Below are 17,519 nucleotides of genomic sequence, written 5' to 3'. Positions count from 1 at the left end.
TAGTAAGTGGTTTTTTTTAATTAAAATAATAAAAAAGGAAGGAAAAGATTTTTGCTAGCCCCGGCATATCCCATCGATACTGAAGCACCTGAGCTGGGGCAGCGGAAATAAAGGATAGCAGGCAGAATGGAGAAATGAAATGAAAGAGGTGAGGGGACAGGAAGAGAGGATAGCGGGGCAGTAACCGTCTCAAATATCTCGGTGGACACCCGAACCGCGCCGTAAAGGAAAGGATAAAGGAGGGAGGGAAAGAATAATAATAATAATCGTTTTTAAAGAAAATGGCGCGCAGTATCTCTCATATTTCGTTGGACACCTGAACCGCGCCGTAAGGGAAGGGATAAAGGAGGAAGTTAAAGAAGAAAGGAAGAAAGAGGTGCCGTAGTGGAGGTCTCCGGAAGTTTCGACCACCTGAGGATCTTTAACGTGCACTGACATCGCACAGCACACGGGTGCCTTAGCGTTTTGCCTTCATAAAAACGCAGCCGCCGCGGTCGGATTCGAACCCGGGAACTGAAATAAAAAATAATAATGACAATTGGTTCTTGGGGAAGGAAGTGGTGCAGTATCTGTCTCATATATCGTTGGACACCTGAAGTCGTGTTAAGGAAAATGATAAAGGAGGGAGGGAAAGAATATTAATAATAATGTTTTTTAAAGGAAATGGCGCAGTATCTCTCATATATCGTTGGACACCTGAACCGCGCCTTAAAGGAGGGGATAAAGGAGGGAGTGAAAGAAGAAAGGGAGAGAGAGGTGCCGTAGTGGAGGGCTCCGGAATATTTTCGACCACATGGGGATCTTTAACGTGCACTGACATCGCACAGCACATGGGCGCCTTAGCGTTTTGCCTCCATAAAAACGCAGCCGCCGCGTTCGGGTTCGAACCCGGGAACTCCGGATCAGTAGCCGAGCGTCCTAACCACTCAGCCACCGCTGCGGGTTGAAAGAAGAAATAATAATTGAAATAATAATTGGGTTGAAAGAAGAAAAAACTGAAAATTGAAAGTTGGATTAAATTTTGAGGAAAGGCACGGCGCTGCGCAGCGGTGGAACACCTGTGGCTCTATGCTACTAGTGGCGCATGCGCAGTAGTGACTAGGGAGCAAGAGAGAGAGAGAGAGCAATATCCGCTGCGATTCACGCGTTGTGACGTCATGTGCCTCCTCGGATCACCGCGACGGCGAAATAGCAAGTTCGCGGCCAGTAAAGCTTTCGCTTGAAAAAGGCGGGACAAAGGGAAGGATTCAACGTTTGTCACTTACAGAGCTTCCAGACCATAATTCGCACTGATGATGATAGTTGCTGCGCCTGTGTACCGAGCGCCGTTCGCCGAAAGCCAGTGCTGCCACAAGAGTGGACGTGAAGGAAAACAAGACTCCTGAGCGTGGGCAAACAGGCAGGTGAAATTTTACAACTGCATCAGTTCGCTGTAAACACGCTGCCCGATACTATTAACCGTGTCTAGGTAACTTTGACGAGCTACGCGCGATCTTCTATAGAATGAAGCCGAGGGCGGCGTGTAGCGGCGACAAGCAAGTGATCGGGAAAATGTAATCATCTGTTCTTTCCTCTTTCATTTCAGTGTTCCATTCTGCCTGCTATCCTTTATTTCCGCTGCCCCAGCTCAGGTGCTTCAGTATCGATTGCAGATGTCGGGGCTAGCAAAAATCTTTTCCTTCCTTTTTATTACTATTTTAATAAACCACTACTACTCTGTTTCTTCCAGTGTTCCCTGAGGGTGCAGGTTGTCTCAAGACTGGTGCTTTGGTAGCAGGAAGCAAGTGTGGTTCGCGAAATGAGACTCTCGCTTTATTCTGATACAAATATATTACTCACGGCTTAAAAGTGTTTTGATACGGAAGTGTCCGTGAAATAACGGCACATTTCGGATAAAATCTGGACAACTGGACAAAATCTGTAATTTTGTGGGACACGCAGTGCAAAGTTGGAAGCTCTCTAGGTGTCCGATGGTACCTAAAATTACGATCGGGACACTTTTCATAATCGGGCCATGTCCCGAAAATCCCAGTTCTATACTATATGAGGGAAGGAGAAAATGCACGGGGAAATGAGGGCACAGTTATACGGCCATTGAAAGAGTGCTAATCGTATATACACATTTATTCGGTCTCGGCCAGATTGTACGTACGTGTTTGGGACGGCGTTACTCCAGGCTGGCACGTTTACACTGGCGTGAAGCGAAGGCTGCGCGACCTGTTTTGGTCGGCTCGCTACGGGCCCCGAGTACGCGCCTTATTCGTCTGCATTTGGCTGCTGTTGCCTATATTGAAGTCCGAAGTCCGTTCGGTCTCCTCCTCCGTCACTGCTGCGCTGCAAACGCTGAGCCTGTGCAGCCGCCGATATTCCATCTTCTGCGACGTGCTTCCGTGGTCTCCGTTTACGGGGATTTTCCACCACCTAGACACACGCAGCGTTGATTCAGGCTTCATTTAATACTGGTACTCGGAGCTTCCTAGGGGCGTCTGTACGCAACCGAGCTCACCTGCCAACAGACACCGAGCCACTGCGCTCGGCCATGTCACGAGGCCAGCACACCTGCCATCTGCCTTCTTCCAACTGCCAGTGAACCTGTCAACTCGGCATGTCACGTCTCATGAAGTCATACACCTCACCCACTAATCAGCGAATTTAATTATTGACGACACCGGACGGCGCCGAGTTTTTTCTTCGATGAGACTTTTAATGCTGTCACATTAAGAACTTAAAGACCACTAAGACCCATGGCAAGGAAAACAGGGTTGCGTCATCAAGAGGCCGTATGACGCACACAGCAAGTCGAGCACCTCCACCTCAGTCAGACAATCCTATACATGTCATTCGTGTATATATACTTGCCACTGGCCGACCTCCATGTGTCGCCAGTGTCCTCGACATTCGTACCAAAACTGTGACACATCCGTCTGTCTTACATCGTTCCGGGTGGTGTCATACGATTTCTAGTTGTATACAGGGTGTTTCTTCTAAGTCTTCGCACAATTTTAAAAACAGACTTTTTGAGTTACAAGAGCGCTTTTTTCTGCATAGCATTGTCAGTGGTGTAGTACATCTGAATACTGCTAAGACGTGCTAGCTAGCTGGCTGGTTAAATAGTAACCTTTTAGCTATTACTTTTAGGCTTCTGAATTATTGATAGGCGTGTAGACCGCCGTAAGTAATATCCATATCAGTTTTTCTAATTTCGGAATTTAACTAGTTTTTGGGGAAAGGAAATGGCGCAGTATCTATCTGACACCTGAACCGCACCGTAAGAGAACGGATAAAGGAGGGAGTGAAAGAGGAACCTAACCTAACCCAGGCTGTCCATTCCTTCGCTCTTACTGTGACAGCTGGTGTTCCGCTCTGCTACTGCCAGCCAAAACGACACCTGTCACACACAGTAGCACGCCACCTTGTTTACGCCGACGAGCCCGACTACAACGCGGAACGAGGGTTGGCTTTTGGAGAAAGGAAATGGCGCAGTGTCCATCTCACATATCGGCGCCGCGGACGCCTGAACCGCTCCGTAAGTGGAGGGATAAAGGAGCGACTGAGAGAAGAAAGGAAGAAAGAGCTGCCGTAGTGGGTGTGTTGTGTTGGGTTTTATAATAATTGGTTTTCTGGGGAAAGGAAATGGCGCAGTATCTGTCTCGTATATCGACACCTGAACCGCGCCGTAAGGGAACGGATAAAGGAGGGAGTGAAAGAAGAAAGGAAGAAAGTGGTGCCGTAGTGGAGGGCTCCGGAATAATTTCGACCACCTGGAGATTTTTAACGTGCACTGACATCGCACAGCGCACAGGCGCCTTAGCGTTTCACCTCCATCAAAACGCGGACGCCGCGGTCGAGTTCGCACTCGGGTACTCCGGATCAGTATATAGCGGTCGGGTTCGAAAGGCGGTGGACAGACCTGTACAGGTCTGACCGTCGCATTGGTCAGTTGCTCCGCAGCCGCTGGGGACTGAGGGCCGATGGTTAGTTGGTTTGTTAACCCTTCCCAATAACCGCACGGTTTAGGTGTCCGCCGAGATGTGGAAGCTACTGCCGCCATTTCCTCCCCCCCCCCCAAATAAAAAACAAATCGACCAACCTTCTTTCACTGCCACCGTTCTCCCTTCCCTTATGGCGCGAGTTTGGGAGCCCACCGAGATGTGAGACAGTTACTGCGCTATTTCCTTTCCTGAAAAACCAATTTTCAGAACAACTCTAATTATTCTCAGTTAAAATTTATTCTCTGGCTCCTCCTATCTATGCTGACGTATGTCGGGCAGCATATCTATTGGGGAGAACATTGAATTTAAATATCTTCCCGCCAGTTCATTTAAACTTGTCTAAAAACTAAACATTTTGACAGATTTGCCTGTCTGGTTGGGTTTGAAGACATAATAAACTGCACGTCTCCAACCAAAAACTAATTTTAACCTGTTTCGAAGCTGACTTGGCTCCTTCATCAGGGGTGACTGAGGGCAGTAGCTAGCGTCTTTTAAGTATGGAGGGGAGAAGGGGGTCAAAGGAACAAAAGCTGTGATGCGAAAGGCGTGGGGGAGGGGGTTAAGGCTGTTAGTCACTTTTTCGCACTGTGGGGAGGCGGTCAATGACTTTTTTTCATTGAGGTGAAGAGCGAAGTCCCTGGGCATATATACCGGGGGCAGGTTTCCTTTTGTGTGGTTGATGTTCGGGGTGGTTTGGATATGTCAGGATTCCAGAAGGAGCCTTTTGTGGTAATTTGTTTCGGTTCCGAGGATGCGGGTTACTTCGAAGTTGATTCTATGGTCTGATCGAGTCCTCAGAATGTTCGGCTACAGGATTGCGCTCTCTTGCGAAGTTGCGGACGTCATTTTTATGCTGCCAAATTCTTTCTTTGAGATTTTTGGTCTCGCCGATGTAGCTTGCGTCGCAGTCGGCGCATGGAATTTTGTAGACAATGCCTTGGGCTCTTTCTCTCCGGGGCCGGTCTTTGGGAACAGGTAGGCAAAGCGTAACAGTGTTTGTGGGCTTGTGCGCAACCTGGAGACCCCCCCCCCCCCCCTTTCTTTAGGATTTGGGCGATGGTTTCGCTGACACCTCCGACATAAGGTAAAGTGACGTATTTTGGTGGTGGCGTTGGTCTTTGCGCGTTGATTTCTTGGCGCATGTTGTCGTGCTGTTGCCGTCGAATGGTTTTTTCAATAAAGTCTTTTGGGTAGCCGTTCATGATGAGTTCTTCGAATATCGTGCGTTGTTCTTTTTTTCTGTCAAGTTCTGTGCTGCAGTGTGTCTCAACTCTTCTGAACGTCTTCACCACTGATGCTTTATGGACTGTCGGGTGGTTCGAAGAGAAGTGGCCGGTACCTCCACTCTCCACACTCAAGCCAGTATCTGAGTCACCCCTGATGAAGGAGCCGAGTCGGCTTGGGTTAAAGGATGAAGGAACCGAGTCGAGTTGGGTTAAAATTAATGTTTTTGAATGGAGAAGTGCAGGTACCAAAAAGAACGGGTTCCCACTGTTTTCAAGTCAATGGCGATGTAGCGTTGACTCTATTATCCGCACACAAAAAAATGGCTGGAGTTCAACGTGGCTTGAACGTAGTTATACGAGCGAAAGCGCCTGTTAAGCATGGTCTCCAGTGTCTCAAATCAAATGTCAATTTGTCGAGGTCAGGTACCCAATGGTCATAGGCATATGATCACGTGGTCATACTATAGCTTTGGCCATATACCACCAGGCAGTTAAGCTCGGTTTGACCTTTTGAGGCACTGAATGTCATTTTCTCATCCACATCAAAATCAGAAGTTGTACCCCGAGGAGTTGAGCTCCCACGCATGCCTTCTTTTAACATTTTTGCAGGACACTGTGTGTGCAGGAATGTGTGTCTGGATTGTGGCACTGCAATGGACTATGTTCTACTGTGACTGAATGTATGCATAGATGGTGACTTCTGGAGTGGACTGTGGTGTGGACTGTGAGGAGTGAATGTGTGCATAGATGATGACTGCGGGAGTGGAATATGTGCTATTACAAGTGACTGTGCGCATATATAGCGGGGTAGATCCGACAGGCTTTAGGTCATTATTAACATATAAGTGATGCTATGGTGGAACAGTTGCCGGCAGAACAAGCAAGGCTAATCTCACCTGTAGCATACAACTCAAATCTAAAAATGGTGTAGACACACCGTAGCTACCTTGCGAAATCAGCCGCCAATGACGACTCCTGTCCGTTTTCTGCCTTTTATAGCTTTTAAAAGCTCTGTTGTCAGTCAAGGTGGTCTCTGCGATTAGAACAGTGTACTTTATCCATACAGGTGAAACGATGTTGCACGTCTGGCAGGTTTGGCTTTGCAGGCGAATTATGATCCGACGCCGCTGAACGCCTCATGAGCTCAGAATGGCGAGCTCGCAGATGCAGTCCCAGCATAGCATTACGGAGCGTGCTTCAGCGATCAAACTCTTGTCGCGCCTTGCCCAATGAAAATTCATGAAGTACTTTATACATATGCCAGCGCATTCTGCTGGTGTGCTCACGCATGAATATTAGGAACCATCATATTTTCTCAACAGAACGCGTGAGAAAAAATTGGAGGACGCTTAAGCTTCCCCTTTAAGAGTGGAATGCGACAGCATGTTGCGCTGCCAGGGAGTCCACATTGCCCGTTCGGCGAGACGCCTTGCCTGTTGGAAACACCTTCATTGTTTCAATTCATTGATCAATTACACATTCTAAATTTCTTAATTGCCATCATCAAGCATTGGCTTTTTCATTGAGCATTTTGACACCATTTAACCCCCTTTTTCCAATTTTTTCATTTAATTAATCAATTAACTACAATGATTTCATTAACTCATCATTTCTTATCACACAATTCAATCATCAGTCATTAGAACCATAAATTACCCTATGATTTTTTTACGCAGCCCCAGTTTATTTCCGACACGCGATGCAGACTACTACTGCGCCAACGGCTTTTCGACCGAATGAGCTGTATATGCTGTCGCGCAAAACTTCAAGCGCCAAAACGTGCTCCACAATATTCTGGCCGCACTGACGTAGGTTTCCCTTGCCGCTGACGTAGTCAGCATGCTTCGGGCGACCCATCTACGACATGGTAGCGAGTGACTGAGTGACGACACGCTTTTGAGCCATTGCATGCCATGAGCATGTGACGTCAGAGTAACTCAGACGCCGCTAGGAGCGCTGCGAAACCGACTCGCCTCCGAGTATGCACTCAGTTGCCACCCTGGCCGCCATTCTGACGTGGAAGGCTGGGCGCATATCTTACCGGCTTATCGCTAGTTGCTCCAGCCTGTATCCCTGAAGCTAGACTGTACAACAAAATGGTGCCCAGGATGTCATGTGAATAACGCCTATACAGCTAGCGCTACAAGATTTTAATTATGCAAGGTTTGGCAGCATCGGGATCAAGAAACCATATATGGTGGACTTTCCTTTTCCTGAGTGAAAGTGCGCGAAACTCGAAGTGTTCAGGCAAGAGCACCGTTTTGAACTTCACCGAACGTGGCAGCGCTTTCATATTGGGCGCTGAAATGGCACCATGGTTCGTGTAGCTGCAGTTGCTATCAGTGCATGTGCACTGTTGAAACCTTTGAGCTCTACCTACATAGAACATAAAATTTAGCATCCAATAATCCGCTTTCATATACTATAGCATTCAGCATAGCAATAAAACATTTATTTGTCACATGCGGACAAATCTGTCCACAAAAGAAACTAAATGCCAACCAGAAATAACCAAAACTAGCATAGGTGACGCCAACTTGCTTTATTATAAAGCAGGGTGACTAACTTGTCTTCAATTTAAATCGTTCTAACTGTACACAGGCCACCGCACTTCTTGAGAAGCCTTCCTTGTGGCATGGCAACATGTTCCGTGAAACTAAAAGAAAACAATTTACAAAATGAACAGCTTGAAAGGACACTGCTGCGATGGTGGCACCTGAACACTTTCTCTTGTGTCTCATGCGCACAGTTTGGGCATCCAGCGGTATGCCTCCAAAGTGCAGAGTGAGCAGCACAGTCTGTACACTGATGTGGTGGTGTGCAATAGTCTACGACACCACCGGTCTGTCATTCTGTGTTTCCCGTTGTGCCTCTTCTGCTATCACCTTTGCACAATTTGCCGCACTTTGCAGTGGCCACATGCATGCACATAAAGCCGAGAAACGCATTTCTTTTCTTCTCATGGCACCGTTGAGTCTCAGTTGAAGACAAACTTGTAGGTGAAGCCACCACCCGATCCACTTCCGAAGGGGTTGAAGCCCTGGAAAGGGTTGAAGCCCTGGCCTTGCTGGGACTCGGGATCCAGAGGATCCTCGCCATTGTCGAACTTTTGCCTTTTCTCTGCAGTGCAATAAGATCGAAAGAAAACTCGTCATTTCTGTTTCAGTAGAGGTTGCAAGTAACATGCATGAATTTCTTAACAAAGGTTCGTAAAGACACACAGAAAATGACATATTTTCAGTTCTCTAAATAGTGTAAGTATATACTCATGTATTAAAAAATACACACATGCTCATGAGCTGCTTCACCCGCAGTGGTAGCTCAGTGGTTAGGGCACTCCACTGATCCCAAGTTCTGGAATTCAGGGGTTTGACCGCGGTGGCTGCCTTTCAGGTTTTGAAGGAGGGGAAACGCTAAGGCGCCCCTGTGCTGTGCAGTGCATGTTAAAGATCCCAGTGGCACCTCTTTCTTCCTTTCTTCTCTCACTCTCTCCTTTATCTCTTACCTTACAGGGAAGTTCAGGTGTCCCGGACATGTGAGACAGATACTGCGCCATTTCCTTTCCCCGAAAACCAATTTTCAATTTCTCATGAGCTGCCATTATGAGCTTGCGTACAAAGCACATGCTTTTACAACTACAAAATCTGCTAGAATTATCTGGACTGCACTCACACCCATATTAAGAGCATTAGCTGGCATGCTAATGCACAAAACTGCATTTGTGTCTGTGTCTATACGTACTTGGCTCTATGGGGTTTTAAAACAAGCACCCACACAGGCAATGCTTAGCACAGGCGACAAATAAAGGGGGGAAGCTTTCTTTCATCTTTTCCTACAGCACAGCCCAAGAGATGTTATCACAGCACATCCGACTCTTCTTTATTTTTTTTTTTTGGCAGCAGGGAACGGATTAGGAAATGGACTGCACTGCAGTCAGCGCACATCAGCATGATCACTTTGACAAGAAAGCTATGAAAGCAAGCAAATGTACATGGAGCCAGGGAAGCGAAGGAAGAGAGCACTGACCAGGGTCACTAAGCACTTCCTTGGCAGCAGCAATGTCGATGAACTTCTTCTCGGCCTCCTTCTTAGAGTCACCCTGGTAGTTGTCTGGATGCCACTTCTGGGCCAACTTGCGGTATGCCTTGAGGATTTCCTTCTTGGCAGCTGTGCGCTTTACACCGAGAATCTTGTAGTAGTCACGCTTGTGTGACTGCTTTTCCAGCCGCTGAGCCCGCTTCAGGCCCTCGTGCCCACATGAGTGCTCATCGAGGTTGGCAGCTCGCTGGAAGTCTTGAGATGCTGCAAGGAACAGAGGAGCGGCAATTCACGCTCAAGGCCTGTGCTTAGATGCACACATCTGCAGGGTACACAAGCGATGGTGAAGAAGAGGTCTACGCTGCAGACTGATGAAACATCACTTTAGTGACTTTAAAAATCTGCTGTACCACCATACAATGACAAAAAGTATGGTGGGGCAGCCAGAAAAAGAATGTAAACCAATAGGCCCCTGCCTGTGCCACTACGTATAACAGGCTTAAACCATACAATGACAGTCAGGTCCTTGCAGAATTGTTTCTAGAATGTCTTCACAAAACACGCGACCCACTTCAATATACATACAGTGATTGTTAGCTACTGCCATGTAAAAACTGCAGAATTTGCAGGAGGGCATAAAATTTGAATCCTGCTGATCACCTTGGCATCCAAGAAGTGAATCGTACACCTGGTGTTGTACAGTTGAGAATGCCGTACCATTTAATTCAAGAGTGAACGTGTTGAATAGCACATCATTTTTCCTACGTGCATGAGTCCTGATCTAAAAGGGCATTTTCTGCACCTTGCAGTCATTTCTGTTTGCCATCACAAACAACACTGTACCTGTAAGATACAGTGTTCCGAAATACTTCTATCAAGTATGAGCAGTCAGCTTTCCCAGCTCCATCAGTGACAATGCACAGAAGTATGCAGGGGCACCTGGCGATTGAATCCCAGCTCTTCAAGTGTGTGGCATGCGCAGTGCATTGCTGACACAAAATATGCACAGTCTTACTCTCACATGCTTAGTATACGACTGAATTATAATGTGATGGTGTCTGCTACGCAGTTTTATGAAAACAGCCACCACACGTGGCTCAGTGGTTATGGCGCTCGGCTGCTGACCCGAAAGACGTGGGTCCAATTCTGGCCGCGGTGGTCGAATCTTGATGGAGGCGAAATTCTACAGGCCCGTGTACTGTGTGATTCAGCGCACATTAAAGAACCCCAGGTAGTCGAAATTTCTGGAGCCCTTCACTATGGCGTCCCTCACAGCCCGAGTTGCTTTGGGACGTTAAACTCGAATAATCCATAAATTATTGGTTCCTAGCACTTTCTCCAAGCTCACTATACAAGAGAAAGCTTTGGCTGATGAACACTAACTGGGTGGTCTTGTCACTGCGCTATCAATCCAGAATGCAGTGCAAATGCACAGAATGAAAAGAACATGCCAACAAATGCCAATAAACTACATGCATTACCATTAGAGTCTGTAAGCAGAGCAATGGTCTACTAGTACGACACCTGTCTTATGTGTGAGAGGTATGGGTTCGAATGTCTCCCATATAGGTGGTGAACTTTACCAGAGATGAATACGCTTGCAAAACAGTGCCACCCTACCCTCTCTAACAAAGTGATGAATGGCCAGTAGCTGGAAGTGTATTAGGCCTGTCACAGCAGATCCACGCTAGGGCAAATGCATTCATGGCAGTCCTCCAAAGTGGGGAAGACTTCAAGCAAGGCAAAGCGACACTGTAAGCAACCATACCAGCAAAGCCATAAGGCTACAAAGAAAAGCTCAATAACTTTCCCAAACCACAGCAGAAAAATGTGTCCAGGTCCGGGGTTTGAACCTGGCACCAGACACCATAGCAGGACAGTTGCCCTACTGGCTGATCTAATCAGGAAGGGTATCTGACGCTGGGGTGGGGCAGAATGGAAAAGGTGTGCATCTTCCCTTCGTAGCCTAGTAGCTGTGCTCAAGTGGACAGCAACTAATTATTTCCTTCACGCGGGTGACTACAGAAGTGCTCGCCTTTGGCTCCAGGCCTAGCCATAGGACATTAATACCAAAACCAAACTAGCCCCACACCATCACAAAAAAGAAGACGAATGAGAATGTCGGACCGACCTCGTTCGTACTGGCCGTCTGTGAGGTAGGCCTCGGCCCGGTCGCAAAGGACACGCACGTCGTCCTGGTTGAGGCGCAGGGCCTCGGAGCAGACTTCAACTGCCTCATTGATGTGGCCTGCCTTGCTGTGGCAGTGGCACAGGCGTCCCTTGACGTGCTGCACCATCTGGGGCAAGTCGGGCTCTGTGCGCAGGGCCGCCTTGCCCTTCTCCACACACTCGTCAAAGCTGCCCTTGCCGATGAGCTCCTGGATGCTGCGCAGCTGTGCCGCCAGCTTCTTCACCTTCTTGTAGTGTGCAAAGCAGTCCTTATGGTCTGGGTCCAGCTTCAGGCACTCCCTGATGACACTGCGTTAGTCAAGGGAATGGCAGAGGATATTAGCAAGAGCAAAAAAGGAAAAATCTGCAATCATATCTGAAAACGAGGGAAAACGTTTCAGCAGGAATGCATGTGCCTTTCCTCTCCTCATAATTTACTCCTCCTCCCAACATCTCAGTGGCTAAGGCATTTGGCTGCTCAGCTCAGCTTATGACCTCTGTACTGTAGGTCAACATGGACCTACAGTTGCTGCTGTGCTCAGACAAAAAAAAAAAAAAGCCATGGACGCGAAATATAGACATTTAATGCAGAAATATTGTAGTAGGTGAAAAAGGCTACATTTACAAGGGGGAAAGGGCACTGCGAGCTGGGAACGGTATGTACTGCTAAACGGACTGTTTCACATTTTTCCACATCCAGGAAAAACGGTGTTGCAAAGATGGTGAAACACAGCAGTAAGTGCGACTCTGCCGGGGTTGAAATGGTCGAAACATGGTAACTCAGTCAATCCACTCCCTAGCCTTACCGAGCAGACAGGTTGGCCTTGTGAGAGCTCAAAACGCCTATTTATTCAAGCAGCATTTTCAGAACATGGTAAGAAAAGTTGTCATGTTTCACAGTTTGCCGAATCAGTTTTCGAAAGGTTTTGTGGAGCGAAGAAAACCTACTCCTATACTCCACCTCACAATTTGTTGGTCACTGGGCTGGAAGCTATGAGTGTAAGGTGGTGGTTTAAACAAGTGTGTTGATCTCACACACTCCCAAGCCAGCCACACACGCTTGCACCCACAGTTCTTACTGAGGACAAGAAATAGGACAGGCAAATATGAAAAAAAAAAGAGGAGAACAAGACAGAGATCTGCTCACTTGAGAGACTCATCAGCCTCTCCCAGCTTGTAGTAGAGCTTGCTAAGTTTCAGGAAGCCAACGGTGTTGTCTGGCACCATCTTTGTTGTGGGCCGCAGATCGGTGATGGCGTTCATCAGGTCCCCAAGTTTTTCATAGCACAGTGCACGCATCTCACGCAAAGACACATCCCATGGGCATTCCTGAAAGGTGCCAATGAGCAAATACATCACTATTAGAGGCAGACATGTGCTATGTGCACAACAGGATGGGGCATGACCAGTTCTAAATTTATATTTTTAACATCCAAAAACTTCACAGTCAAGACCTGCGGAGAATTTCATTTTTGTAGCTTCACTATTAAGTGACCTGTTGAGCAAGCACAATACAAAGTGTAATAAGTCAAACTACATTTTCAATATAGCCAAATGTTACCATAGCTCGTGGGAGCCATGAATAATTCTATTCAAATTCATGTGGCCACTTGTGTCGGAATCGTTACATGCACCTAAAGTCGAAAAATACACAAAACTGGGTTTCCTAACTATATCGCAGCTAGATTAAATTTCCATGGTGTCAACTTGCAAGGGCCAACAACTGACCAAAATGTGTCATGAGATTTTGATGGAAATTAAAAGATCCTGCCACATAATGTAAGAATCAAGCGTTGTAACTGAAGAAAAAAACTGGAATTTATAATTTTAAATGGGCACTGAAAATTGCCTAAAACAAACTGAAGTGACATATTGTGGTCAAACGTTCCTAATATCAGTGCATCCCACCATCTCAGTAAAATACTACTTATACGTTGTTAAGTGCATCATGTTCTTTTCTTTCCGATGTGTTCGTCATATTAGTTTCCACTCTCTTCAGTGCTCCCTTCGATAAAAAGCAACAGTCGTTTCAAATCAAACGAAGTGTTGAGTTTTTGTTGATAGACGACACCACAGTGCATTGCAGTTCTTGTCTGAAAGGGTAACCACAAAACCTGTGCCTTAACAGGCTTTGGTAAAAAAATTAAAATGAATGCTATGCTATACTAAAATTTTCTAATCATTGTCTGGTGGCCGGGACTGCATTAGTTTACTTTTGTTCATTACTTTTGCCAGCCTGCAATCATTATCACACTTGCTGATCATGGTTTCCAGCACAGGGATGCATAAAAATAGGTGCATACATTGATAAAAAATTATCTGTAAAAATATTCAGTGTTTGTACAAAACCGCTGCAGAATCGAGCACCTAGGACCGAAGGCTTCCCACTGTGCCAAAAAAAAAACTGGGTGCTTAAAATTCAGTTGTTGATCCATTACTTAAAGTTATTAGAAAACCAAACACAATTAACTCCAGGCATTAGGAACTTCATCCTTGTGGAACAGCCTAGAGCTAAAGCAGATAGGGCAAATGAGAACAGAGAGTAACTTAAGACAGAGACTGATGAAGAAAAGTAGCTACTTACGGCAATAATCCTGGTGAGAGTGTCAATAGCTTCCACATAGTTTTGATCTTCAATCATAGCCTGTGCGACCTGGATGTCACGCTTCAGAGGCTCTATGAGCGTGTATGCCCGGTGTGCCTCACCGTTGGTTGGGTCTAGCCGCAACTGCAGCAAAAACAACACCAGCTCGTCAGCACGCAACCACAAGCTTGATCAACATTTCAGTCTGCTGCTCTACACTGTCTGTCACTATGCTTTTGGATATCACACATGGCATGCCTTGATAAAGCTCTCAAGAGGCCAATAATTCAAAGTGCAGTGCTGTTTTTCACAACTCAGTGTAGACTGCGACCACAAACACATACACAATACTGTTTTTGTTTGCAGCTGACATATCAACACATTGGACACATTGACAAAAATATATGAGCAGTGGCCGTTAGCTGTAACTCCACGCAAGCGAACATAAAGGGATGCCAACATGCTACACATAAATAAAGTTCATGCATTTGACCAAAGAACGTACAAAATGCCATGCAAAGCACTATGATAACAGTGTCTGCAATCTCTCAGCACTGTGAACATCATAAGAAAAGAAATGAAAATGAAATGGGACTGGTTTCCACCAGTCATCTTCATCACACTTTTCATCACATAAAGAATGAACACATAGATCATGCCCTTCATGTCATGCAGTAAGCTCCTGCAACCACCTGGTGTTTGCAGCAAACAACTTTAGTTGCTGAAACCACACAAACACAGCTGTCACTGCACTACCCATATTGTAGGTAATGCTGCAGACATCAGTTGTTAGAGAGTTGAATTTCTGTGTGTGCGTGCATGCACGTGCACTTCCTGTGTTTCACAAATTTTGCAGCCAACTGTATGTTTTCTGCAGAATGCTTTCAAGAAGAAAAGTGGAAAAAACAATACTCACCACCCACTCAAAGTCGATGTGAGCTTCATCTAAGTTTCCTTGCTTGAGGAGCACTGTGCCCCTCTGATGCCTTGCCTACATAAAAAAAAAGAGAAATTGTTCTTCTTATACAATGTAGCATATAGTTTCTGCAGGGCACCTAGTTTCTTATTTCTGGATGCAAAAGGTTAACATAATGCACAGAGGACTTACAGCGAGGAAGTCTGGCTTCAGGGCAATGACCTCATTTAGGTCTTCGAGTGCTGACTTGGACTTCCCCAGGCCCAGGTAAGCAGTAGCGCGTTTGTAATAAGTTAGGTAGTTTTCAGGGTCTGCATCTGCAACAAAAATAGAGAAACAGAGCATCTGTAGCTATAAAAAAATAAAGGACCATATGGTTTTCTTAACAATACAGCTTTGCAAATGGGACTATGTCTACGACTCTAAGTAGCTAGAACTGCTACTTGCAACCTTTATTTTTGTTGAAGGAATCTGTGGCCAACGACCACAATGGAGCACGCAGGAAAATCCTTTATAAGAAAGCGTAGAGAGGTTAGCCAGATCAGCATTTCTGCAGCCTACCGCAGTACGCACAGGAAGATGGAGCATGGCAGGAAAAGAGGGAGAGGGCATGACAAAGGCACAGCTGTTCAGCTGGCAAAATGTCATGAGTCGGGCTCTCGCTATTACACATCATCTTTACTGTGAACTGCACACAAGCAGATTTCATCACTGAAAGATCAGTAAACAAACAGCATGGAACCACTCTTGACTTTTATACAAAGCACTCCAAGGCTGACTGATACAGTCATCAACAATTATCTGAATAAAAGCTCATTCCGATTCTGAAAATCACCTATAAGCTGAACTTAAGGCAGAGCAATGAGCACTGTAGTTCACTAGACCATGCATAGATACGTACAGTATGGGCCACAGCAAGAGGGGATCGCTAATTAGTATTTCATCATTGATTACACTGCTGGTTCCACGTGAAGTCCTGGAGACTGATCTCATTTCAACAGATGTCTGCTGACTGTATCGCATCTGCCACATATTCCCGATCAAGTAGAGTACAAATTAGGTGTCAAGATCATATTGTACTTCAATACAAGTACCATGCATTGCTGTTCAATGTAAAGCAAAGAATTGCATAATACCTCAGCAGACTGCAAAAGTACACATTTCACACATGGAAAGTTTTTTGGGTAGCATTTTAAATAAACTACTTTCATTGTAACAAATGGTATAACGAGCAGTGAACCAATCTATGCGAAAAAAAAAATGCTACGTGCGGTCAGAAGTTTCTAACATTGAAGGCGTGTTGGTGAACACACCTCTAGAGCATACAAAGAAGAATCTCGCGCGCCTACTATACATTCAGGCAGCTCTTGTCACAGCTTGCAGCGCTGGTCGCCTTTCCAGCTGACCATGCGCCAGATAAGATGTGCCGACCAGTGAGACGATCGAGAAACCGCCATACCCCAAAGTGACGTGTAATTTCCGCGGCCAATGTTAAGCAAAATAGCAAAACTAGCCCAAACTCCGCTGCCAACTGACCGCACCAGCAGCGGGGGCAGAACCATATAGCGCTGCCGCCACATTATCATATATAATATTTCAGACGCAACAACTTACCAATGGCAGCGTGGTAGTGAGACAAGGCGTCCGCGTACTGGCCTTTGGACATGAGCTGTCGGCCCATCTCAAGATGCCCCTCAATCTCCGCCTGACTGATGCCTGCAACACCTGTGCGGTAACGGGGAGAGCGAACCGTCAAGAGTGAGTAGTGGATGCGCTGGGGGCAAACCCACACGCGTTCACGCGGCAAGCCACCCGGTTTCGCTCGTGACAGATGTAGGGTAGCATTAAACACACTCGCGCACAGCGCAACTGTTTTCCAAGGCGATCGGGTCCGGCAAAATCTGCCGGACGTCCTAATTCGAGGCGCACGCGGTGATGCAACTCCACCGCGTCTTGTCACACTGCAAGTTGCACGATGCACGTAACCTTACAAACCATTCTTCGTTTGGACCGGTAGTTGATTGCACTGCGATCTATGATTAGTAGACGTGCATGATGCTACGGTCACTGAAAAGAGCGTGAAAAAAGTTTAGCACGCAAGCGAGCTTCCTTCCAAGGCAAGCACCGGCCCGCAACGCACGCGACACGGTCGAAAGATGGTCGGGACAGTGTTAAATGAAAGCCAGCGCTTACCGATCAGTCGCCTCGTTGCGCAGGCGAGGACGTACAAGTAGGAGACGAGCTGGTACGCCGAAGGGTAGCCTGTCATTTTGTCAGCAGTGCGCGAAAGGTTTAATTTGAAATAAATACTAGACCATAATTTCTATCCCGCTGCCCAAGCTGCACAAGCGCAAGTACACCTCATCGCCAAGTCGATGTCGACTGCTTGTACACAAAAATATCGTGTTCTTAGCTGATTGGTTGCCGGTATGACCTCTATGTAGCCCATCTTGAAGCTAATGCAAGCGTAGTTTGAGTAACACAATTTTTAAAGTTGATTTACATTTACAGCAGCCCTATCGGAATAATCATTGGTAGGTTGTATTATAAATGACATTTTTTTCCCAAAGACTGCCGAAACAAAACGTGCATGG

At 46.4% G+C, this 17,519-nt stretch overlaps 1 protein-coding gene across 1 annotated transcript; it reads right to left on the bottom strand.

Moving 5' to 3' along the window:
* Positions 1–7,741: 7,741 nt before the first annotated feature.
* Positions 7,742–17,317, bottom strand: P58IPK (dnaJ homolog subfamily C member P58IPK). The gene is made up of 9 exons (XM_077658456.1): positions 17,119–17,317; positions 16,540–16,650; positions 15,118–15,242; positions 14,926–15,000; positions 14,010–14,153; positions 12,573–12,754; positions 11,388–11,734; positions 9,245–9,520; positions 7,742–8,338 (listed from the first exon to the last, which is right to left on the bottom strand). The coding sequence occupies exons 1-9, from the start codon at positions 17,192–17,194 to the stop codon at positions 8,196–8,198; spliced, it is 1,479 nt and encodes a 492-aa protein (XP_077514582.1). The 5' UTR covers positions 17,195–17,317; the 3' UTR covers positions 7,742–8,195.
* Between the last annotated feature and the right edge of the window lie 202 nt (positions 17,318–17,519).

Source organism: Amblyomma americanum, chromosome 3 (genome assembly GCF_052857255.1).
Source record: "Amblyomma americanum isolate KBUSLIRL-KWMA chromosome 3, ASM5285725v1, whole genome shotgun sequence".
In the NCBI taxonomy this organism is placed as follows: Eukaryota; Metazoa; Arthropoda; class Arachnida; order Ixodida; family Ixodidae; genus Amblyomma; species Amblyomma americanum.
This window is presented reverse-complemented; position numbering and strand designations above follow the sequence as displayed.

What these genes read in the sequence shown, in the direction of transcription:
- P58IPK (XM_077658456.1), bottom strand. Translation starts at nt 17,194, where the DNA reads ATGACAGGCTACCCTTCGGCGTACCAGCTCGTCTCCTACTTGTACGTC. An exon ending in CGCAACGAGGCGACTGATCG is followed by an intron (nt 16,651 to 17,118) that starts GTAAGCGCTGGC and finishes GTTACCGCACAG; the next exon opens with GTGTTGCAGGCATCAGTCAG. An exon ending in AGACGGCCAGTACGAACGAG is followed by an intron (nt 9,521 to 11,387) that starts GTCGGTCCGACA and finishes TGTTCCTTGCAG; the next exon opens with CATCTCAAGACTTCCAGCGA.